General features: G+C 43.1%; 1 protein-coding gene across 8 annotated transcripts in view; it reads right to left on the reverse strand.

The window, feature by feature from the left end:
• The window catches only part of LOC124299502 (fasciclin-1), a 224,666-nt gene that overhangs the window by 80,011 nt on the left and 119,609 nt on the right, over positions 1 to 25,046 (reverse strand). For all 8 annotated transcript variants that reach the window (XM_046752750.1, XM_046752749.1, XM_046752747.1 and 5 more), the window contains exon 2: positions 15,003 to 15,138. In XM_046752750.1, the coding sequence (XP_046608706.1) occupies positions 15,003 to 15,138 (136 nt within the window). The remainder of the gene's footprint in view (positions 1 to 15,002; positions 15,139 to 25,046) is intronic.

Consider the following 25,046-nt stretch of genomic DNA (forward strand, 5'->3'; position numbering starts at 1 on the left):
GTATCGGGTGAATGGTTCTTTCACAAGAAGAATATTCACAAACATGCCTCCTATTACTCCTCGAAAGCTTCGTGCAAGGACGGATTTTTGCATGACAACTTTTCCGCATTAACGGTTTCACCGCCGACTGGAAACGTACATACTCGGAAATTTTATTTCCTGAATTTATCCCTACGAATCAACTTGATATTTGAATACAAGCTTACAATTCTACAGAATTTAATTTGCCTGAGCGAGAAAGTCTTGTTTCATAAAATTAAAGTCAACTTGAATTCAATCAATTTTTATTTCGAACAAGTCTATTTTTTTAAATCTAGGTTTGCATTCAAATAGATCTCTTTTCTCGGTATTAACCCTATAGCAACGAGTCTTGAAAAACACTGGGGACGAGTAGCTGGGATATAAGGAATCTCAACTATTCAATTGCTAAAGTTTAATTAACCCCGGGGGTAACGACTAAATGGCTTCTAAAATTTGACGTCAGGGTCCATCTGTAGGCTGGAGAGGTTCGGCTGGGACGCGAGCCTGTGTGGAATTTCATTCAGGAAATTAATTTGGAGGAACCGATCATATCTATCCTTGCATTTCGACCCCACACTCGAAACTACCCATCGCTCACCATCTGGATCAAATTTTCAGCATAAAGTACCGGCATATTTATGCCACTTTAGGTACCGAAAAATCGGAGAGTTTGAGCTGCAACGAATTGCAGTAAATAATTTGGATTGTAAATCTTGAAAACTGAACGCATCAAATATCACATTCGATTCGACACCCGATGCAAAACATTTTTCGCAATAAAATTCATTGTCGCTCGGTGTGATGGATGAAATTCCATTTCATCGTAATTTGCGCGTTATTATACGTTCAAAATAACTTGTGATTTTTATTGATAACAATAGTCATGACAGTACTTAAATCCTCGACTTCAGGACAGATTTTTCAACGTAGAATATTACCATCATGTCATTATTATGATGCTGTAAATTTACGTTAAAGAGAAAATCACGTCGAAAACGTGGGTATAAAATTATCGAAACTAGTAATCTCCCTCAACACTTCAAGAGAAACTGAATAATTATAGGACGACGATAAAAGTTCTGGATTTTAGAAAATTGAAATTGTTGTTTATCTGTTCTGCTCATAGAGCGAATGTTTAAAAGCACTGATCCGAAAGTTGGTCATGAACTCAAAACGTTAACAATGACCGAAATGGAAAGAACAACCGTCGTGCAAGGATCGAGTAGATCGTAAATGAAGCGAAATTGACTGTCCCTAAGCGCGTATTCCCACAAAGATTCGATCGTATCTACTATGCATGCAGCGGAAAGCAGAAGCCGCAAGCGTTGAACACGACCGACGTTACGGGTACGGAACGGATAGGCGAACGGCTGAATAATGTGGACGACAGGATAGGTGTAGGAACAACAAAAGAACTGGGTTAGCATTCCAGCGTCGTAGGGGAAACCTATGCAGATTTACAACGCGCATCATCAATATGCATCTCAGGGTTTGAATTATTCCCAGGTTGCGCGAGTGGAGCACGCCTTCCGGACCTCCGAGGAGAAAACGGGTGATGGAAGGAAGAAGATATAGGAGTGGAGAATGAATTGTCGAGTATTGATGACTGATCCGACCTCCCTCGCATCGCATATCTCTCACAAATTCCCATTCGACGAGGAGCATCAGAATTGATGCTGCAAGGATCTTCGGCACGCTTTACATATCGGCTAGATCCTGTACCGACGTTGACTGACGAACCGAGTGATTGTCTCAGATTCGGCGTTGCTGCAGAACAGCGGGAGAAGCTTTCCAACAGATTGAAACAATTTTCATCTCCACTACAGTACAGAACAGACCAGTTTCCCTCCCTGTTTGCATCATCCGATCCCCGATAGCTCCTTCAGCCATGTACGCACGTGGAAACGGAAATGTTGAATTCACAGGTAGAACATGGATCAGTGCGTAAGTCCAATTTTCAGCAAAACCAGTTGCAGGTTGTCGTTTGATTGGTACGACGAAGGTGAACCGTTAATGAAGATGAAGGGTTCGTCGAAAGGTGAACCGTTAATTTAATTCGACTCCACAAGGCATTGTTCTCTTCAAACAGCACACCATTTTCGCTCCGGTGTGGGAATCTACGAAGCGAAATTTCGCACAGAATATATCGTATATTTACTAGACTTTCAAAAGAATTGAACCAAAGTATCATTATTTTGCAAACAATTCAAATGAAAAAAATAAATAAATAAATAAATCGAATAAAACGGAATGTCTTCCCAAGACAATATAGTGCGTTGTAAAGTCTAATTGGATGAACGGTATACCTTCAGCTTTATGACAACCATCTAGTTTTGCTGAGAAGTAAACCCATACGTGCCGATCTAATTACCGCCCACGATTTAATTACGTAACATATGGTTTTTGATGTTTCAACAATAACCGCAACATACTGGTCCCGCTAAAGGCTGTCAGCTGAACCGATTGTTCCATCGCGGAATCAGCTGCTGGCATGAAGGATCCTTTGTATTGCTTCCAACTCCACGACAGACAGCTGAAGTAAACTGCAGGAGCGTCTGAGTCTAGAAACAGAAGCCCGAGATAGCTTCCTTGCCGAATGAATCAAGAGCAGTACGTAGCGCGGTGCGTCTTCCATACTAGGAGAAATTCATCTTCATTCCTCCCTGGTCAGGGTATGCTAGACGTGTTGTTGGGAGCTCATGAAGTGCATCGTGGATTTAGCCCAGGGCTCAGAGGACTTACGGTTCGCCCTCGCGCGGCAGATCCTATCGCCGAGTTGCCCAGGAGTAGACTAAATCAGGTCCTAACCGAGCAGCCGCAGCCGGGATTTCACCTTCGGCAACTTGCCCCCCAGAGGTTCAAAGCGAGGGTTAACTAACCCTGCGACAGAATCACCGCTCCTCAGTGCCCAAGGGCCCAAGCCTACGTGCCACACCCGGACACATACGCCTATCCCCTGAAGGGCGAGAGATTGTTCCTCAATTACGCCTCGATGTCTCGCTGCAAAGCCAGTTGATCCGCATCAATATTCGTTAGTATTGCCCGACGGTTGTTTCGAACATGGTGATTATCGGTTCGCGGTGAGCTTACTCGGGGCAAGTAATTGCCAGACTGGTCATACGAACACGGTGCTGTGTCGAAATGATTTCTTTTCTTTTCGTTTTATAATTTTTCACTGACAAGGAACACCAGTTTGGTCTACCTCTTGAAACTCGTTGCCGGTCACGCATGTTGTAGAACATTGAAAACTGAAGCACACGTGTGTTGTTTTTTTTTTTAATCGAAAAAATGGGTTAAAGGGGTGAGAACTACCATCAACCTTGGGCACCCAACAGGGTGATCTCTTGATGTGCTTGGTGTATTTAAATGGAACGAACGCTCAAATACATCAAGCTATTCTATCTGACATTGAGAAACCACCTTTGGGTATAGTTTTCACCTCTTTAAACCATTTCTCCACCGATACAAAAATACGTGTCTTTTAGTTTTCAATATTCTACAGCAGACATGAGTTACAACGAATTCGAAGGGGGACGCCAAACCGATGTTCCTTGATTATGTACGCATATTTCGCCAGTATAAAGAAATATTCACTTATGCAGCTGCTTAGCAAGCTTCGATCAAATGTTTGAGTATCGAAGCCGTCTGTGGACCGAAAATATATCGGCTCATCTCCTCCCGGCAAGTATATCGATGGACATCAGAGACAGCACGGGTACGTTACGCAGATGCAGATACTTCGGTATTCCTGAATCAGTCGCCAATCCATGCGCACGCCAACAATCAATTTATGTTAGACGGCTTATAGGCGTGGCACCTGCACAGAGAAGGTTGCCCACCACCGCTTCGCGTTCGCCAGTTGCCGTCGACCAACGCTGCTTATATACATGTGCGCATACATATAGAATTCGGCACTTCATTCTAGAGCCCGACCCAGCCAAACCTGAGCCTAACTCAATGCCCGTTTCTATCCCCATTGGATCTTGTCAACGTTACCCAGGATGAGGTTCCCGAAGATCCTCCGGTGATACGAAGGACTCCGCGTCCTGCTCCCAAAGGAGTGCGCATTCAATTCTCCTGGACATTTGTCAACCGGCCTGATACGCTGCCACACTTTCCCGTTGATGGCTGCCCAATGGGTCAAAATGGGTCCGGACTCCTCCGGTTAGAGCCAGCGCGGGGATAAGAAAGGCAAAATGACCCTCGATTATTAAGACATCCGAATATCCAGCCGCCTAGCCGTGCAAGGGCTTCAGCGTTTCAGAGTATTTTCAAATTTACATTTTACCCTAAGTACTTTCTCTCAATTTTCTTCTTCTTTTCCTCCAATCTCTGAATCTCATATTTTCTTATCGTAGTTCCCCGGTTCGGTGTATTATTCTTTAATATATGGATATATGTATAATGTATATATATATATATATATATATATATATATATATGTGTGTGTAATATATATAGAATATACATGTATAATACAGTTCGCTCTCCTACGCAACGTGCGTACATACGACATACATAGTTAATACAGGCACCCTAATTTGCCCCTGACGTCCATCACACAAATTATTTATACTCCTTACACAAGCAATTTTCATTTCCCAAAGTGTTTCGCAGGTTGTGTTATACATACCTATGTAATACATATGTATGATCTCGGACGGGAAAATTGTAATCACTATGCTGCGAATGGTATTCAAGAAATGTAAAACGTATGTCATGTACTGCTAATATTTCTTGATTTCTTGTCTCTTCGGCACTGTTTGCTTCAGCCGGCGTTGCCGTAGGCGTGCAAACATCGGGGTACTGCTTTTCAAAAGACGTTACCAATTCTCGTTTTAATCAGACGAAACATCGCGTAATCACGGACCGTAAAATATAGGTACTTTTTCAAAAGTTAATATTTTTTGCTCCCTGAACAGAAGCTTTCCTCCAGTGAAGTAAAGAAAAAAAAAAAAAAAAAACAAAAAAGAAGAACAATCGCCGTAATAAAACGTCAGATTTTCCCCGTTTTCTAGGCCACAAGATAACGCGAGAAATTCGAATGTACAGTTTATCCTTTCTCCCACAGGACGAGATGCAGCGCGCGTACCCTGCAAGTTTAAAACGGGCAGACATCCCGGCGAGTGAATGCAGACAGGCGTTAAAGACTCCTGCCAGGAGTAAAGGATTCTTCAGAAACATGCAGAAGTGGCGGATCGGCCTCGAGAGGCGAGGAACGAGGTAAAGGGAGGGAAGAGTTTCTCGAACACATCCCATTATGTAGTACACGGGACGGTTATAATATACGGAAAACGCACTGCAGTCAAGCAGTGAAGCGAAAGGCAGGAAGTCGCATGACGTCTCCGTGGAGGCGAGATTGATTTTTTCGCGAAATAACCCAGAGAATGAGATTTTGCTCCGAAGAAAATTATAACGAAGAAGCAGAGTCCTTCGGGAAATATCACCCTCAAGGATAGGTACGTGAGTTTTGCACGCGAGCACGAATATATAAATTGCATAGGAAACCTGGCGTCTCGTTCGTTTTCTATACCGACCTCCCCGAGCAAACAACAACCGTATGAAAATTAAATATTCTAATTGGCGCAGAGCTTGGACGGCATAACAAGAAAGCGCACAAGTTTTCACATTATTCTCACGATGAATGACGTACGCCTCGGGGTTTTCAGTTCGTGAAATTACGCTGCTCCTGTTTTCATTCCTCCTCGGACGAATCCCTCGCTCTTTCAGAAGTGATGCAATAAGGTTTTCAAGAAAAGTAATCCACTTTTCTCCGAAACCTCGTCTAGATCATCTCGCGCTTTTTGGTAAAATAAAGGAACAAGTTTGCCGAGAAGGACTGGCCAAGTTCACCCGAATCGCCGTCGACGCGAAGGACGAGAAAGAAATCCGACAATTTCATGACCGATGTAATACACCAGAGAGCGTAATGTTCCGCTTTACAGGTCGCAAAAAGCGCTGAAATAATTACTTCTGCGAGTGAATGTAGGGCAAAAAGCCTTTCCCAATTACCCGAAAGTGTAGGTACCATAAAACACCGAAAACACCCTCGTTTCACCGTGTCGGTTTACTGTACGACACGCCCGAGTATACATAATACGTATAATATATAGTGTATACCGATAAAAATCCATTCGCGCGTTGACAATATATTTAATTTTGACAAGGACCCCTCTTTACACCGCCGTGGTCCTTGACTTGTTTGATTCTAACGATGAATTGGGCTGCCTCACGGATTCTGACAAGGGTGCGGACTTGGCGCCAGCTCGATTAGCAACCGAGGGTGGAATTAAATTGACAGGAGTGGCCACCGTGTGTCACTTCATTCCGTAATTATTTGCCGGAGCGCGAGAAACAACAATTTCGCTTTCCAATTATCACTTTCTGCTCTCGCAAAAATGAATTCAAACAAAACCACGCGTTCTGGAGAAAAACTGGAATCGATGGGTGATAATGCAGGCTAACTTTTACGTAGAGTCCTTCTGCCGTATCTCGATCGAAAGAATCGGTGGTGCGGAAAGATTTTTAGCGAAAATCTCAAACACGGTATATTTGTATGATAGTGTATACTATGTGTACAATATACATAGTAGGAGAAGGTGCAGCGCAAGCCTGTATCCAGTGTCACTAGAAATTCTCGCGCGAAAGCTCAGCTGCAGAGTATGTATGCTCGGTGAGATTGGCCAATAAATCTCTCTGGTGACGTACCAGCAAGCCGCTTCGGTAATATCGATAAATAGAAACCAGTCCGTGTGCTACCCACTTCCGATTTCAAACATCCCCCTACCTTCTCCTCGCCACTTCGTTTCCGGCTGACAAGACGAATTCAGTAAGTCGACAACCTGCAGCTCGTACCTACTTTTGCCTCGAAAAATCCGTTCGCGTTACGTTTCTCGCAAGAAAATGACCTCGAATACTTTTCGCATATGTGATCGGCTTGATTGAATTGGAAATGTTGTCGGTATTAGCTAGGATATGAGTACCTATGTATCTCCTTAACACAGTCTCTGCGCAAGAATTGTTTTGGTAAAATATCTGATTGTGAGTAAACTTCACTGTGAATAGGAGTTAAGGTCCAGCGAGACTGCGAACTGCAAGCTGCACACGCGATGTGCATAACGCGAGAAATAAAAGTAAACAAAAACGTGGTTAAAACAGAAAGGCTTGCTGTTATAACTCTTCTGCTATCCACACGCAACCTGGAACGATGCAAGTATGTAGAATTCGCGTCTTCTGTAGTTACGTTGTATGCTTTATTCATGCTGTGCCACGACACGTGACTCGTTCGCAAGCGCGAAAAATATACTACGAAGGAAAAGCAATAGGTACCGACGACAACGAGGCGTGGATAAAAAGATGGTGAAACCATTTGTCAACCACGGTCTCTCGTTGCTCAATCCCGCATCCCTGTCGAGCGAATTCCCAAACTTGGCACTGGCTGCGGTCAGCGAGGGGATGAAACTATTCCAGACGCCACTTTATTTCCCCCGGTTAAAAATTACTGCCGCCAGTTTGCTTATTACTCAAGCATTCGGAATGTTGCTAAGTCGAGATTCCGCGGTTTTCTAAACATTGGAACGAGAAGCTTTCAATTTTGTAAACCGAACATCATACCGCGGCGAAAATATTACAGGCTTGCAGGGGTTGAATAAGTTGAAGCAGAAAATAACTGATACGGTGGCATGATGACGTCAGCGATAACTGTCAGAAAGTTAAACGGATTGTGAAAAAGAATTCATTTTACCCGTGTAAAGAATGCTCTTCGTCGTTCGTATTTTTTGTTACACGTCCTGTTCGAAATACGTGATTGCTCTGTTTCACCAACGCCAAAATTTATGCTGACACGCTCTCTGACGATAAAAAAGTGAAAAGTGACATGGCCATTTTAAATTTCAGGGGAAAATCCACGCTCGGTTTCAGTTTGTCGAGAAAAAAAAAAAAATAAAATAAAATAATTTTATCGGAAGTTCCAAACGAGCGATATTTAGAAATTTCTCAATGGCAATCACGTTCAGAATTATGCAGATTCGGATGTAGACGTCTGTATAGAAAATAAAATTGTCCCTTTTCTCAGAATGATTTATACATTGAATTGAATATTTTTATGCATGGTCAGATAATTCTTTCGAACAATCGTTTGTTCAAAATTTTCGACACGATTGTTTATCATATTTAAAAGACTATACACGTTTTCCATGAATTTTGAGCACGGAGCTTTTGTGCCGCAAAGAAAGTTCTAGCGATGACGCGTAAACCAGCTCCTGCATTCAATATAATGTAATGACCGTAATAATTGGAAGTGAAAAGGGAATTGAAATGTAAAAACAGACTGAGTAATAAGAAAGAAAAATCATGCTCTCCGGAATGTTGGAATATTAATGATAATAAGACGAGATCGTTTTATTTTGTCGTAACCGCCAGTAAATCCAGACCGGAGGTAGTCATATTTTATTTTCACATCAAGTCCAGCCCTCGGGGGAAAAGGCGAGGCTCTAGGCTACGTTGAAGGGGAAGAGAGACGAGAAGAAGGAACGAAATTACGCTGAGCCGAGGGTGAAACTGCGCCGTACGAACTGGTATTCGTTTTAATACTTCACCCAGAATGTCAGCTGGGTTGGCTGCGCGTAACCATGAAATCGGAAACCGAATTCAACCAGAATTGCTTGCAGGTTTCACATTCGTCTGGATTTCGGTTCTACAAGTGTTTTGCCAGATCAGATCACTTTCACTAAATTTCACGCCAACAGGATCACAGCGTGGAAAAATTCACGCTGCGACGAGCTTTCGAGCCTTGGTTTTTTTACACAAAGCTAATGCAGAGTCAAGAACGCTATGAGAAACATATTTTGTCATACATCGTAAATATTCACGAAAGTAACTCTTTCCATGTTTCACGTGAAACAATCGACTCAACACCACCGAAACCCTGATCCCACCTGAAGCGGTGCTCTTCGTCTAAGTACTTTTGATTTCTGAAAGGTGCAATTCCGCTCCGCATTGTCCTCACTTCTCATCCAGCTGCCTTCGACATCCGTCTATAAACGCACCCTATCAGCCCCTTGTGCACCACCGTGAACAGACGCGGGATAAGTGTGACACGTGCCGCCAAGCTTTTCAAGAGTTAGGAACAGCGGCTGCCTTCAACGATTTCGTCGCATCAGCCAATTTGCAATGGAAGGTGTGATAAACTGCAGACATCGATCCCGAAGCCGGCGCTGACTCCGAGTCGAAATATTAGAGACACTTGGGAAATGCAGCTGTTGCACTTGCTCCGGAAGTGCAGGCTAGTTGCCAAAGATAACTGGCCGCCATTTGCGTAATAGCTAATGTAACTTCGGCTTAGACAAACAACTCCCGAGACTTCCGAGGCTTGTTGTCCCTTCTCAAGCTACCAAAATCACATGGCTAAAACTGGTGCTCGACTGTGCAACTCACGCGAGGAACTTGTATCCGCGAAATTTGCAAGGATCATGAAGAGTCCTGGGGATAATGATCGACTGCAAGTCGGTGCAAAGTGCAGCCTGCCATAATGGTCAGTGCTTTTCGCATTCGCTGTTCTTGGAAACAACGGCGGCTTACAGTGGGAGTTCCGCTTATTTTCAACGCAGCTGATGCGCTACTTCAATCGGCCAATTAGGTATGAGAGTATCGCTGCAGCTTCATGGAACAGAACGACTGAGCGCATGGTTTGAAAAGGAACAAGGGAAAGCAGAGGTCTTCTTACGATTCGTTTATTCCGCGGTAACCAGCTGCACACTGGCAGAGGGAAAATGATGAATTAAGGGAGGTGCAGCGCAACACTTTCAGGCCGCAAAACAACACGGTTGAACGGTGGAAAATTACCAAACTTTCTAGACTAATTGTAAAACTTTCCAGGATATACAAAATCGCTGAGACGGGTTTTGAGGAAATCTGGCTTCCACCCTGATGAGAGAAACATTATAAACGCTACGAGAGAAAAACGAGCGACGCGAAAAACCGGATTCAATTGTATTTTATCCGAAGCTCTGTTTTACTTTGATGGAAAACTTCTCAGGTGAAAAGTATAACTACCGCAGCAGAGTCGATCGAGAGATCAAACTATGACTGCGATTAATTGGCATTACCTGGAAATGCTTCAGATCAAAGTTTCCGCATTGAGAAAAATAAAACGTGTCTACAAAAGATATCGGTAACAAGTTTTTCATATTATTTATTTTTTTTCGTCTCGTTAACAAATTGCCGTTCCGTAAAACACCGAAGCACTTGGGACGTCTTTATTTCGAGTCAACGGTGCGTCAAATTTTTCCTCACTGAAATCGGTTTTTTCCCCATAGCGCGACCTCTCGTAAGACTCGTGGGAAGTACCATCGTCCTTTGATCATTCATGCCCCTGCAACCGCGAACTGACACGCAAAATCCTTCGACCTTCAGCCAAGCTCGATCAGATAAGTATCTTTGAGACCTCGCAACGCGGGTCACGAACCGTTTGAATCGCTGAAAAGAATCGGGCGGTGGCGATTTACTTTTTCTTGACACACCGAATCGAAATCCCAATGAGAATATCGCGTGTATCCACTCTTGCGGCGTAAGACGGGGGCGTCTGGCCACCTAAGACAAACACCTACACCGCTACTCCTGATCCACCCACTTATTCTCGCAGCGGTATGACGAGCCGTTGAATTCCCAAGCCACGCGGCGCAGGGTTGGTTTTGAGAAAGAAACACGCTATTCGGAGGTGAAATACATTTCGGTGATGATTTTGTCCTCGGAAAATTGGAGATGCATGACCCATGCAGTCGATGCACCGAAGTCGAGTCTTTGCCGGCAAGCAAGTTCATTATTTCGAGTTTCCTGAGTATACCTGCGGTACATGATATTCCACTCATATCCTACGAAACTTGACTTTCAAGCTTTGCATTCGAATCTTGAGACTGGTAACAATGCAAATAAAGCGGCACCCAGGCAACGGTAGAAGTGGTAGAACTTACGACGCGTTCCCTTCATCTTCGCGATACAATGTAACCAGACGGGGCTGCCAACCTCAAAGTCTTAAGTTCTACACAAAGAGCCGCGCAGCCAAGTCATCTGCCGTATACGTGCCCAAAGGGTGCTTCACTTGAATAAGTCCACTGCACGGTATATCGTACCAGTGAATAGTGAGCTACCTTTTACGCTATTTTATTTCAGACGAACGGTAATTTTCAATTCGAAACAAGGAGTTCCTATAAGACGATTATGATTTTCTCCGACTTCTGCAGCTACAATACACAGTATTTTAAGTATTTGAAATTTTTAAGACAACGCACCAACTGTTGCAGAGATTTTCCTTGACTTTAACATTCGAATCCAAAAATTCTTCCCGTCTTCATTGAACCTGCAGGAATTGAGTGTAAACGCATTAGGACACCCTGCGAATAACCCCGTGTAGTATTACGTGCAAGTTCGTATAAATGTACACACCTGTGCTCGATTCTGTAGAAACAAAGTTTGCCCGGGGGTCGCGGCTGCGAAAATAAATCCTCGAAGACGAGCTCGTGGAGAAAAAAAGAAGCCACCAAACAAAGCTCGCGTCGAAGCACATTAAAGCGCCGGAGGGCATGACGTTGGCGACGAATTAAAACTTCTATATTTATCTCAGAGTAAAACTAGAATTTAATAAAGACGCAATTTGCGCCATATGGACTAGGGCTGTATAACAATTTGACTGGCTCAACCGGCCAAAACCGTTGACTTGTTTGATTAACTAATGGGTGAAGCTGGCAATTTTTAACGGCCAAGACCGGGCAACCGTCCAAAATGGTCGAAAGTTAACCGGTCATTTGGTTTTTATACAAATTAATTTTTTCCAATTCAACCATAAACTGGTCAGACGTTTAACCGTTTCGAACGGATAACCGATACGAACAGTTCCATCGATATTGTTGTAGGTAAGCGGTCAGATGACACAGAATTTCAATCCGGCCTTTTTCATCAAATTTCTAGCACTTATTGCTGTCGGCAATATAAAAAAAAAAAAAAAAAAATTGCCACTTGTTACAGTCTTTTTTGCGTAAAGAAATGTGATTTCTCGAAATATGAGCTTCATTTTTGGCCGCTGCGGTAAATATATCCAGCTGTAATCCAGTGGCAAAATTTTCAATTTCCATTTCGTCGTAGGGCTGAATATTACTAGAAATTTTCTCCACACTCAGCCGAGTCGACGCCTCATCGGTTTCCTGGATTACTGAGTCAGCATTATTCTGATATCCGGCGAGCAAAGGTCAAACGATCATTATTCGAACGTTGTGTAACGACTACTGATTACCCTGGCTCTAGATAAGTCCGCAAATAAGGCCTCTGATGGCTGTCAGTGTGAAAAAGGCCCTTGGTCAGAAGCCCTTGTGGGAAACGAGCCGGCCCCCACCCTCCTTGGCGGAATTTCGACCTGACCTGGCTCGGTTTCGCTTCGCCTCGGCCCACCCTCGCGGGATTGCCATTCAACTTAGATTAAATATGAAGGAGATCTAATGAACGCTTTCCCTTGACTCCCTTCTCGGGATCCCCCTTCGAGCGCTTCTTCAAGCCATGGTTGATAATAATGGGGGCAGGCCTGCGGATAAAACGGATAAATTGAGGAACGAGCGAATGGGCCACGTCAAATTTTCAAGATCTTTGTGCGTGCGGGATAAACGTCCCGCGTCGTTACCCTCCCACACGAATTAGTATAATCGCATTATACACTGAATGAGAGATCTTCTCAATCCTCATCCCTCGGCAATGTTTCAATTGATACGCCTGCCTAAAAAACGTCTTGATTTACGTGCTTGTTTTAGTCGAACGTCGCTTCGCGAAAAAAATATTGTCAGATAATACATTGATGATAGACTGCTGAAGGGGGTCGGGATTTCAGGATTTCATGGGAACTGATGAAGTACATTCAGGTTGCAGATATCAATTTTTCTTTCATCTGGTATTGCAAGTTCTGGAGAATTACAAAAATTTGTTTTTCTTGTTTATTGTTTGAAAATTACGTTCCATTTACGCTCAAGCGTGTAAGATTTTTTGCCTTTCATTTTCTGGAAATTTTAACAAATGGACGATATCTTACAGTGATCGATAAAAAAATTTACATTTGCATCCTGTAATAACAGTTTCCGCTACATATCTATACATTCGGTTTCTCTCAACCATGTTATCCGAAAACTGGCTGATATTTGACTGGATAACTGTGAACGTGAATTCACGTAATCAAGAAAACTCTCGAAAAATTGACAAACTGAGAGAAAAAAGAAGAAAAAAAAAAACCAGGAGAGACCCCATTACAGCAAAGTTAGTCTGAACCGTTGAAATCACGTATAACCCGTAAGACGAGTGAGTTTCAGGGATAAAGTTTCGGTTGCGAAAAAAAAAAAAAAAAATTGTGCACCCTGTTAAAAAAAAAAAAACTTGTCCACCTTGTCGTGACTCCTCGGAAGTTCTCCGTGAATCCGGTGCCTTGTTATCCCGGAATTTTACGAACGATCGGTTTTTCCGGGTCGTAACTTGGCCCGGTATTATAACGCGTCGCAAACCTAAGCCGTATAAGGTCGCATAAGGGGTCCTCGTCAGTCCCTTGCACGTTCCATCACTTGGTCCAAGTGTTTTCAATCAGTGTCGGTGATCGATGACTGACAATTAGATGACTCGCCCCTCATGCCCGCCTCGTGGCCACGCTCAACTCGGGGGATTTGCCGAGGGTGGCTCGGCTAGATGATCTAGGCGGATGTGGACCGCAAGCAATTAAATTCTCCCCCCCCCCGGAGAGGAAGGACGGGGCCCCGCCTCAGGATTGATGGGTACCCGCTAATCAATTCTCTAATTGAAATTAGCCGGACTTCGTACACCCCCGAGTGTTCAAGGTTGCGGAATCCCCGGCGGATCATGCGTCGAGCATTTTGACATCATCGTTCAAAAATTACTTCAAAATCGGATTTATTATGGAAAAGACACGAAGGTCTGAACTCTTCGATAAACGTGTAAACCCAAGATACGATATGCTGAATTCCGTGGAATAAAATATACAATATTCACCGTGGCGAACGGATATTTCGTTAGGATACGTTGCACACGAGATTTCGTTGCAAAGGATTTTAATTTTTTTTTCCAAAACGCTTAAGTACTGTAAACTGTACAAAATTATAGCACATATTTTGAAATTTCAAAGTTTTTGTAACAGATATTCTTTTATCGCGCAATCTTTTCGTTAGTGTCAACTTTCCCGAAAGAAGTTTAGTCCCATTGAGTACGTGTTTTTTTTTTAGTCGTCGGTATCAATTCAACAAATCGGTCGAGAATGGCGAATTTAAATAGTAATGAAAAAAAAAAAAGAAAAACAGTGACGAAGTTGGCCCTGGAAATTATATCGGTATGCTTTAAACTCATTCTAAATAACTTGAATAATGTAGGAATGCTATTGTGGAGCTCCGAAACTTTGTTTGCAATACGTACGACTAAGTATTTTATGGCAGAGTAGCTGCTTTCGAATTTCATGTCCTTACAAATGAACTTTATTAGGTTCCTAAGTCTCCGCTAACGACTTTTTATCATTCAAACAATTCAACGATTTTTTTACGTAACCTCAGTACTACCTTCAGCGAAGGGGTGAACTTCTTCAACTACCGGAAGAATTGCTTTTGCGATTCGTCTAATCGTAAGCCTGGCAAAGCCAGAGTAAAAAGCGTGGCATTTTCGTGCCGCAAATTACCTGTTAAATGTTACAATGTCAGGGTGTAATCACCGTTGTTATCCAGCCCAGCATTACTCGTGTCACCACAGCGAGCGGGTGTCTCGGTGAACGGATTAAAGGACATATTTCACAGAGATTTACGCGACACGATGACGTGCAACATGTCAAAATTATGACAGGATAAAAACAACGCGACTGCAGTTCTTAAGTGCAAGATAAAAAAAGAGTCGAGAAAAGTATTTGCCTGTCGATCTCAACTTATGGGATTTATATAGCAAAAGAACAAGGTACTCACACATATGGTAGAGAACCAAATCATCGGTGTTTCCGAAGTAGTTTTGGAAGGCCTTGTTCGTCGGAGCAAAAACTGTCACTTGTCTGTACATTAACGTATTGTTCGCCACTCGACTTGCTTCCAATAGTTGATAAAACTGCAACAGAAGCACAACGAGGTTTATGGGTTAGTAAAACAAATATTTTCTGTTCATTCGGCTGCAGTGTCCCAATTTTTTTTTATAACCCTCCAAGAAAGGTGACGAAGAAATTTGTAGATTGATTAAATATCTATCTGAAAATTAAATTCATCGCCAAATATAACTGGGAAGCTAGAAGTTACTCGGATATAGGTAAACTCGAGGGAAACTTGGATTTTTTACAAAATCAATTTTTAGCCGCATTACGAAAAAGTTTATAAAAATGTAAAAATTCAATCATTAGTGATTAAAACTGAGTCTTGGGCTTTTTCAAAATCGTTTAAAATTTTGTCTAAAACCGGAAAGGTTAGTTTTTAGTTTCCATTTTGGGATCCAAAATTTCACCACGCTTTTGCAGGCGAAGTCTAGCTGGACGCAGGGAACTTTTACTCCCTCGAAACGAACGTGAGGAAAAATTTATTAGGAATAAAGAAAGAAAAAAAAAATGTGGTGAGGTTAAAATTAAAATTAATTTTTATTCAAGGGCGACCATCGACATTGGAGCGCGGTACATTTTAACGACCCAACGGGCTGAGAATTTAATTATCCAGCATTATAATGATGTGATAAACTTGCGGAACTACGGCCGTTTAATAGTTGTGATTAATTTGTCTCCTTGTCGTACCTATATATTTACGTACTTTGACCACTCGGCTTTGCTAAGCAATCTAGGCATTCGAGTCAACTCGAATGATATCGTTCTCACGAAAATTGATCGGCACGTGGTGTTTCACTTCGTGTTATATTACCTGCTTCGACAAGTTCTTACCATTTGTCGTCTTGAAAGCTCATTTTCAGACGATCTGATTGTTTATGACTAGCATTAACTGTGTCCTTGTTGGTTTTACATATTTTCATTTTGTTTTCTTACACATGCACGGAATCTTTACAGAAAGAGAGAGAAAAAGAGCGCAGTATTCTCACTCGAGCATTAAATACGTTAATTTGACGAGGTGAACCTTTTGGCCTTTGTTCGCATAACATCATCATCATGCATCACTTGAAATAAGGTGAATCAGATTTGATTTTTTTTTTTAAATGAGGTGAAATGCGTATAATTCAGTCTTTGTAAAATAGGCTGACACCATTCCATATCAACAACAATAATAATAATAATAATATAATGATATTTATTTGAGTCATACAACTCAATATAGACACAATAACGGAAATAACGGTCAAGCTTCTTTCAAGCAATAATTCGAACGAGTTCAAATTTGGCGTGTAAAATATCCCATGCGCGAAAAATGAGAAAGAATAACGATACAACCATCAAGACAGGCGAGGATTGGTAAATTTCTATTAATAACGAACGCCCGTAATCTCGCACTATACAACGTCGCCGAGTCTGTGGTAAGCTGTTAATTAAAGTAACTGGCAATGACGTAATTCGGGCGTTTCTGCGGCACCCTTAATTCGCGGAGCAACTAAGAACACTTTGTTCCAGAGTTTTAACGAAGATATGTTGTTTCTGGTGTCAATTGAACGACGGACTCTTCGCCGCGCTGGGCTGAAAATGAGTCAATTGATTCTGTAAAACATGTAAAATAAGCCCGTCATTCCCAATGCACGTCTTTGTACAAATTTAGAGATGACGTCGAGCCGTAGCAACGCATTGATTTAGGATTCATCATTACTCGATGTACATTCGTAGGCCACGGTATGATTAGGATCCTTTGATCTACCGGTAATCCGATCCGGTCTCAGTCCCGGCAGGAATATTACTAATCCATGCCAAACACGTGCGCAAATCTAATACGCACGATTTCGCAAACTAACAATGAACCAAGAAGTTAGGGCATCTGCCGTTCGTAAGTTTACGAGACATTTATGGGTATATGTATCGGGGGTTATAGCTGAAGGTAGGTTGGTAGGTGTGTGGGTATTATACGTATAATATATCTCGTATCGTGGATACGCAGGGTGTAAATCTTCTTGTCAAAGACACGGAGCAGCATACGCTTACATTTGCTTTTTCTTAGTTTGACAGACGCGGTGAAGGTAGTCTCGAAATCATGATTTACTCAGTGTTCTTTCTGCATGTGCGGTTGGTTTTCCCGAGGCGATTCATGCTGGCGAATGCGATTCACGTATTCAATATAAGAGCTTTTACTGGCCGCCGTTGACGTATCGAGCATTTATTATATATATACCGATGCATTTTGCAACGTATGTTTCAGCCGCATCCCATTCTTCCACCTCCCGACATTTCAACGTTTTCCTCGATCATACCGATCGCACCTTGTGGCAGGCACGTACGACGTACCACCGCTACGATTTTATGCCGGTATTACGTTCACGGAGGAAATCAGAGTCCACTGTATTCCGATATCCACCTTAAAGCGACAGTAAAACCATGCCGGTGTTTTTAACTTGCATCGGTTCTTCGGTAGATAAAATATCGTACTAAAAAATTTCCTCCGTTTTCATGTATATACAATATAGAAAACTGTACGATATAGTACGCGAGTATCAAGAATACAGGGGATGAAATCGTAGCGGGAAACTTCTATTTATCATTTTCGTACTTTTGTATGATATTGTAAATTTAGGGTATACAAAGGTACGTAAGATATACCAAGAGCTAATCTCAATAGTGGATCCGCGAGTCATCAGGTCACACAATTGCTCCTATGTAGCGAATTGGGCTATATTATTGTAACGATACGTTGGAAACGTCGCACAGTGTGTAAAATATTGCAGGCAATTTTTGATCAGTGAAATTACGAGTGAATTTTAATCGTTATTGTGCGGTGTACGAGTATCTGTTGAGCGTTGTTTTGTGGCGAGGTTTCATAGCCGCGAGTGCCAAACATAGCCGGGGAAAAAGCGAGCTTTCACAAGTGCATTATATTCACCGTGCGAAGACAAGATGAATGAAGATATAACGAACATGGAGGTAAATTGGATTTTGATCGTTGGTCCGACCCGCTGTGGATTTTTAATGCAAATAAAAATACGTCGAATGAAGAACGACGCGAAAATGCAATCGAAAAAGAAAAAAAAGACGCAAAATGGGCTCTCATTATTTTCCCCTAGCTTTTCCAGCACTCGCACATCCAGCGGTATAAGCGGAGCTTGCAGCTTGGCTGGATCTCGCGGCGTTATCTTCGTGCCGAGATTTCGGAAGTAGCCGGTATCCAAACTGCGTCAGATCCGCCTGTCTCAATCCCAGCCGACCCTTCAAGTCGTTCACTCTCTCATTGTAACCCCGCGAGCATCCAGCCAGAGCGGACCTCGAGGAAAGACAACGCCGTCGTTCCAGCACCGCGTCCCGAGTATAAATTCTCATTTTTCCTCCTCCCTCCATCTCCATCTCCATCTCCATTCTCAAACGAGCCACCCCGCCGCCCCTTTGCTCCGTCATTTTTGTCCCGTATATTAAGGGCGGCTTTTGTTGCAGGTTTTCCGTAACGGCTGGCGCTGCTCTGCAGTTACGCATCGTCCTTATGAAGGAACTTTTTTGTCCGTGCAGCCATAGCTGTCGAAATTCACCACTTTCATTCCCCTGCAGAAATATGATCTCCTTTTTTCTCTCTCTCCTCTCTCTCTCTCTCTCTCTCTCTTTCTCTCTCTCTCACTTCCTTCATCCCTTGTCTCGAGTTACGATCTCGCGCTTGCCATCCCTCACACCCGCTCCTTATCTCACACGGATTTCAACCTCGCCGCAATATCTGCCCGCGGTCTCCGCGTCTCCGTTTCCACCGTGCCACGCGTCCGCGTCTGTCGCCGTGCTTAACCATCGTCGAGCGGCGTTATTCGAGGTTTGCCGGCGGTGTTTGGGCCGGATTGATTAGCTGATTCGGTACCGTCGGACGCGCTCGAGGTATTCGCTTTAATCTCGGCGCATCCCAAGGTGCTCGAGCGCGAGGTCAAACCGAGTTCATCGGATCCGGGGTAGCGAGGCGAATCAAGGGGATGGCAGTGGTTATCGGTTGAGCAATTTCTAACGCCAACAGCCAACTCGAGGCTTGTCCTTTTTTACTCGTACCGCGTGTGAAACGCACTTGATTTTCCAGTTTTATTCTCTCACCCGGCACTACCTCGCGTATAAAAACTTCCACTCGCCCTTTTAAATCATGTCGCACTCTCCGAGCGTTTTTATATCGCTAATTGCTCGTTACATGTTTATTACTTGTAGTTGTAGAACACGCTCTACGGTAAACGGCACGTGAGCAATAAAATTGTTTGATTAAACTGATGAAGAGAATCGTTCGAACAACATTGTGTCGAGCCGTGGATAAAAATTTTGCACGCCTCTGTACTTTTTTTTTTTTTTCTCTCTCATACAATCGTTAAAATACCGTGTTTTGATCTGAATGTGAATGGCCGGATGAAATTTGGCAATGGGAAACAAGAGACGCGTGGACTCGAGTGCGGGAAACCTTTTTTCACGAGAAGAAAAAACAAGAAGGTAAAAATTTCAGGCTAGGTGTTACGAAAATGCGAGACGCGGCTTATGGGCTGGGGTAAAATAAGCACGAGGTTCCTCGTGAACAAAAGGAAATTTCACCGTGGTCGTTGGATATCGTGTTTGGACTAGAAAGCACGCGGCCTTGTCGTCCTTGTCGGTATTTCATTGGACACGGAAGCGTCAAATGTTCCGTGAAAGCTAACGAATCGTATCGCGTTTAATGGATTTATGACTTACGCAAGCGACTAGGGTGTGAAAATAAAAAATTCCGAACGTAAAGTCGATTTTTCACAAATTCCACAAGCCTTGGTGATTTGTAAAGAATTCATTCGTCGGTAAGTTAAAACGAGTCCCTGATCGACTAAAATAGTATAAATAATAGAATAATCGTACGATCGCTTTTTAAAGTCAACATCGGCGAATAAAAAATATTCATTCCAATTGGCGCTTTCAAAATATCTAACTATTAAGCATCGACTCTTTCAATGAAATTCAACTTGATCAGTTTCTATGTCACTTGTTAGTCTCTGATTTTACAGTGCTTTTACTTTTATTGGCATTTACACCCGGTGCATCCTTAATGGATGCAAATTCCTGTGTGAGCAGTTGAGCCCGATGTTCCAGCGTGGAATATTATTCCGTTCAGTGTTTACAGCGCCGCCGCAATAAGCCTGGAATTGGTTATACGGCCAGCGCTTTAGTAAACAGTAACAATTGTACCCGGGTACCGGTTTACGGTGTTTGTTTATAACTGTATACATCCGCATTCGAGTATTTGCACTGGTTACGTCTTTGGATTGTGCCTGCCCGTCTGCCCGTGCGCGTTTTCCCCGCATCGGTACCTCGTACCAGTCCAATTTCGTTTTTGTTCTTTTCCGATTCATTTTCCCTTTTTCACTTTCTCCATTTCTTTCATATCCTCCCTCCAACTCTCTTGAAGTCCGTCCAAGGGACTCCATTAGTCGGGCCAGCCATTAGCCGCTCCGAATCCCAGGACTTTTTTTTACAGGCCTTGCAAGTTCTCCTCCACGCAGGCAGGAGTAGATTTACGTTACGCGTGTGTAGGTATAAATACGAGAGAATGGAGGGAAAGACGAATGAATAAAGAAACCCCAGTTTCGTCGTAGCTGGGATTTTCGTTTTTCAAACCAATTTACCAAACGCCACTGTTTGTGCTGAACTCTCGCGTCAGAATCACATTCACAAACGGACGAACCAAAGTGAAATGCAATCAATGCCGCTGAATGATAATGTGTCAGCATCTTACTTAGCAGCTCGCGTCTCGATGGCTTTTACTTTCATTTCGAATGACGAAAAAGGAGTGTTAAACGAACTCGCGTCCTTCTCTCTCCCTTCCTCCCCCTCAACCCTCAAATGTAGAGATATTTAAGCGCGCAGCGAGGGTGTAGATACTCGTTAAAGTTCACTCATCATCGCGTCTGTACTGCCTCAAAGCTGTTAGATGTATCAAAAGGGCAAGGATAAGGGAGGGTTGACTGTGGCACACATAGCGATAAGTGCGCAAACCGGCAAATGGCGGACATAAAAAAGATGTACGCAAGGGTCATAGATAGTGGAAATCGGATGAATTTCGCTCTTCGTGTTCTTTGAACATAAAAAATCCGTAGAGTCATTTCGTGCAGTCACGATCGTGACTTGAGACATTTTTCACCTTCTCTCGAAAGCACGAAAAGGAAAGAAAAACGTAAACTAATAGCGTAACTCTCCTATGTACGTGTAATCTCGAAATCTTATGCAATAACTTACGTGATCCCACTTGCCAATAAAGGCTTCAAAGCATCAAGTCAAATTTCATGATTCATTATCTACGGCATAATATGAGACGAAAATATCTCTCAGATGTATAAATGTCCCGAATTCGAAATCCGAGTGAACTGAAATTCATCCCTCTGAAAACAATCCCTTAAGACGCGTCCCATCCACCCCTCCAGTTTCTGCCATAAATCAAGATAGAAGGGATGCTTCTAGGCAACTCTAACCTACAGTGCTCACCCTTGTGCGAGTGGTTGATAGACTGGAAAAAGAAAAGATGGATGGCTATTGTTGATTTAGTAGAGTGAGTCAGATATGGAAATTCGCATTACACCGGCGAACAAACACAGGCGGAAAATTTAAATTATCTACAGCATTGTACGTACATGGGGCAGTTCGTTGGATGGGCGACAATGTGACAATGACAACGGAACTGTCGAAACCTCACTCGATGCTGACGTTATCGGAAACTTGCTAGCGCACAATGTTCCCGTTTGTGAATTTCACGCGCACAAGTCTCGATTCGAGATCTCATTGTCGGTTCCCAGGCGATAAATAAATGATTCAGAAAAGCGACGACCGCCGCGGCAGTCCGAACGCGCGCGCTTACAGGATGTCCACTAACAATTAGAACGTCATTGATTTTACCGGTAATTGATAATCAATGTTTGATATCCCCACTAGACCCGGTCACATCCGCCCCGCTCCGGGACCTCAGTTTCTCTACTAATCCATGCATGGAGTGGCCGTCCCTGCGCTATGCGGAACTGTCGTTGATAAGGGCTGCTATGCACATTCGCGAAAATCTTTTTCCCCACAGAGCACCGATCGCGTTGAATTTCCTGCGAAGTGTTTTTAACCAAGAGGTGGGATTTAGTCGAGCGGTCTCGGCACAATGACTGCCAAATTTCAATGAGCTGGAATTGCTGTGGAACAAAGGGGAACCTTTTTCCGACCTGACCAGGCACTGAACGTCAAGATTTCCACCCCCAGTCCCAAGATATTGAAAACAAAAGCCCGTGCCGCTTTTCCATTTGCCATTTTCTTGGCTAGTATTCATCTCCGAAGTTTGAACCTTACGATCAAAACCGCAGAACCTATTCGAGCACCGAATACTGCAGATTAGAATTGTGTAAATGGTTTGAGACTTTCAGGTTGAACTGCGATCCGTATCAAATACAATGGAAAGGACCCAACACGCGAGTAACACGCGTAACTAGCTTCGGTGGGTGATCCGCAATGATCCTAGTCCGAAGTATCGGCCCGATTCATTTCGCGCTCAAAATGTTAAACGCAATGGAAACGCGGAGAAACGGTGCAGGAGTTCGAGCTGTCTCTGAAATTCATACAAAAGAAACAAACACTCGGCACTTCTGCAGTTTCTGGCTTATTGTCAGTAGGCACTTCATATCCACCGGTGGGAATGCAATTACGTGGTGCATGCGGTGTCGTATGACCCAGTTGCCGGCTCTTGCCGACTAGTTACTTGACTCCCCTCGGTAAGGGTGTCGCCGGTCACTAGCTCCGATGACGAGTCGATATTGAGAATCAGGTCGGCGCCTTCCTTCCTTCGCTTGACCTGCACACGTTGGGATGTACAGCAAATGTCGCTTGAACGATTTCAATTTGTACTCAGAGGACAGCCACGTACGCATCTGACGCGTAGCGTGGTTGTGATGGCTGTTGGATGAATCGAATTCACTTTCATTCGTTTGCTGACATATTGTGATCAAGCTCGCTTGTGCTCTAGCGATTTCAACAATCACGCAAACTTCTGTGCATGTGCAAATAGGGTATCGATTCAAGTACAGATGTTATCATATTTAATCATCGATCCACCAACCAGTATCAAATTTGACCAATTAGTCAGCTTCAAGTACTGTGGAGTCATTTTCGAAAGTCGTGGGGATTAAATCGTAAGGATTGAAGTAGCTTGCACGCACTTTTTGCGCAAGATGTTGGGAGCGATATCTGACAAAGTGCCGAGTCTTAGACGTTTCATGTCGCAATATCGCGTGTGGGGTATTTTCGCTATGGACGAAGCAATTACAAAGTTTCGTCGTGCAGGTTAATCTTTGTCCCCCATTTTCCAGTCCCCGTGAACATAACACAGTTCGCGTATAATGCGTGCTGTGCTGCGCACTTTCGTTCCATTTGAAACCTGCACGTTGACGATATTTAAAAAACCAAGAATGCATCATCTCGTGTTACAACGCTTTCCCGATCGTTTCCGGGTGGTGCTTCATACCATTTCTAGCCAAATTCCGATAAAACGGCGAAGTTTAAATTGGCCCGAAGTTGACAGAGCCTAAAGATATGCTGGGCAAATCCCGGTCCGTTCTACCAAACTTGCCGACCAACATAATCTTGCTTAACCAACGTTGCTCGCTGTTGCCGGGTTCAATTCTGTAGGATGAACTTGCTAGACGGCCCAGAAATTGAAATAAAAACCCCTTGAGAATAGAGGTAGAGGCGCGAGAGGATCGCCTCGGTAATGCACGTGCACCGTCAATTCAGCGAAGTTTACGGGGGTGAAAACCCATCCAAAGCAAGTTTGAGAAATTTTGCAATATTCATCGAACGTACATCGCGACGGATCCGCGGTTAAGCTCGTCGAAGTTCTTAAGCATAATATTATAACGGCATAAACTGCATCGTAGTTTAGTTTCTTAACTTGATAATGGAGTATCGTGCTTGATCAGATCCCACCGTTTCTTGCCGGGTTTCTACCCACCTTCTAACGCGTGCAACGGACCGCTGAGGTTACCTTAATTACTTCCAGTTTTATTTTACCCTCTGCAGAGAGGAGGAAAAAGACGAAATGGGGCTGGGCTTACAGGTATGCGCGCAAGTTCGAACTTTCGGCCAAGTTCCGTCGTCTCGATTAAACCGAGTATAATAATTGAGAGGTTGTAGGTGAGCGTACTTTTCGCTGACGCGTTGATCACCTTTAAAGATGTGCCGGTCGAATAGGAAATACGGGTGAATAAAAAGAGAAAATGTTGAAATAAATATTGCGAAAATAGTTGATCAATTTGAATATAATTAATCTCATATCCCTCAATCTACGATAAATTTTAAACGCGCGAATTTCAACAGGAAAAGCTCCAGGATCAATCGATTCTGAGCAATTACACTATTCAATTATTTGTTCAATACCAAATGCGATCAGTTGGTACAAATTTAATAAATATGAACTCATTTCATTCGTCAACGAATTCTCTACAAAATTACCTATACCGAATACACATTAATTCCTTTGCTTCTCCGTTAGTAACAAATCCGTTGACCGCAAAATCATTACATGTTACTCTATAATCAATGACTTCATAGCCGCATTTACGTACATTGTGTCATGACTGTGATAATTTGTTGCAGATAATTTGGCGAATAGTCTCGAGTTCGGTTCGTGATACATCATAATTGGAAATAATAAATTTTTTGCGAAAAAACAAAAAAATAGAAGATACGCCCTGATCATTTCAAAGTCATGTCCCCGACTGAAGACTCATTCGAATATGGCGTCGTTCTTGACTCCTGTTCCTCACCTCGATCAAGTTCAGCTTCACTTTTTGCACTTGTATCACTCATCATTTTTTGATTTCATCAAGTTTGTTGCGCGATGCCTGTCTGTAGGCCCTATACATCATTCGCTCGTCGTATTGACTTGGATGAGGAC

This window comes from Neodiprion virginianus, chromosome 3 (genome assembly GCF_021901495.1).
Source record: "Neodiprion virginianus isolate iyNeoVirg1 chromosome 3, iyNeoVirg1.1, whole genome shotgun sequence".
Lineage (NCBI taxonomy): Eukaryota > Metazoa > Arthropoda > Insecta > Hymenoptera > Diprionidae > Neodiprion > Neodiprion virginianus.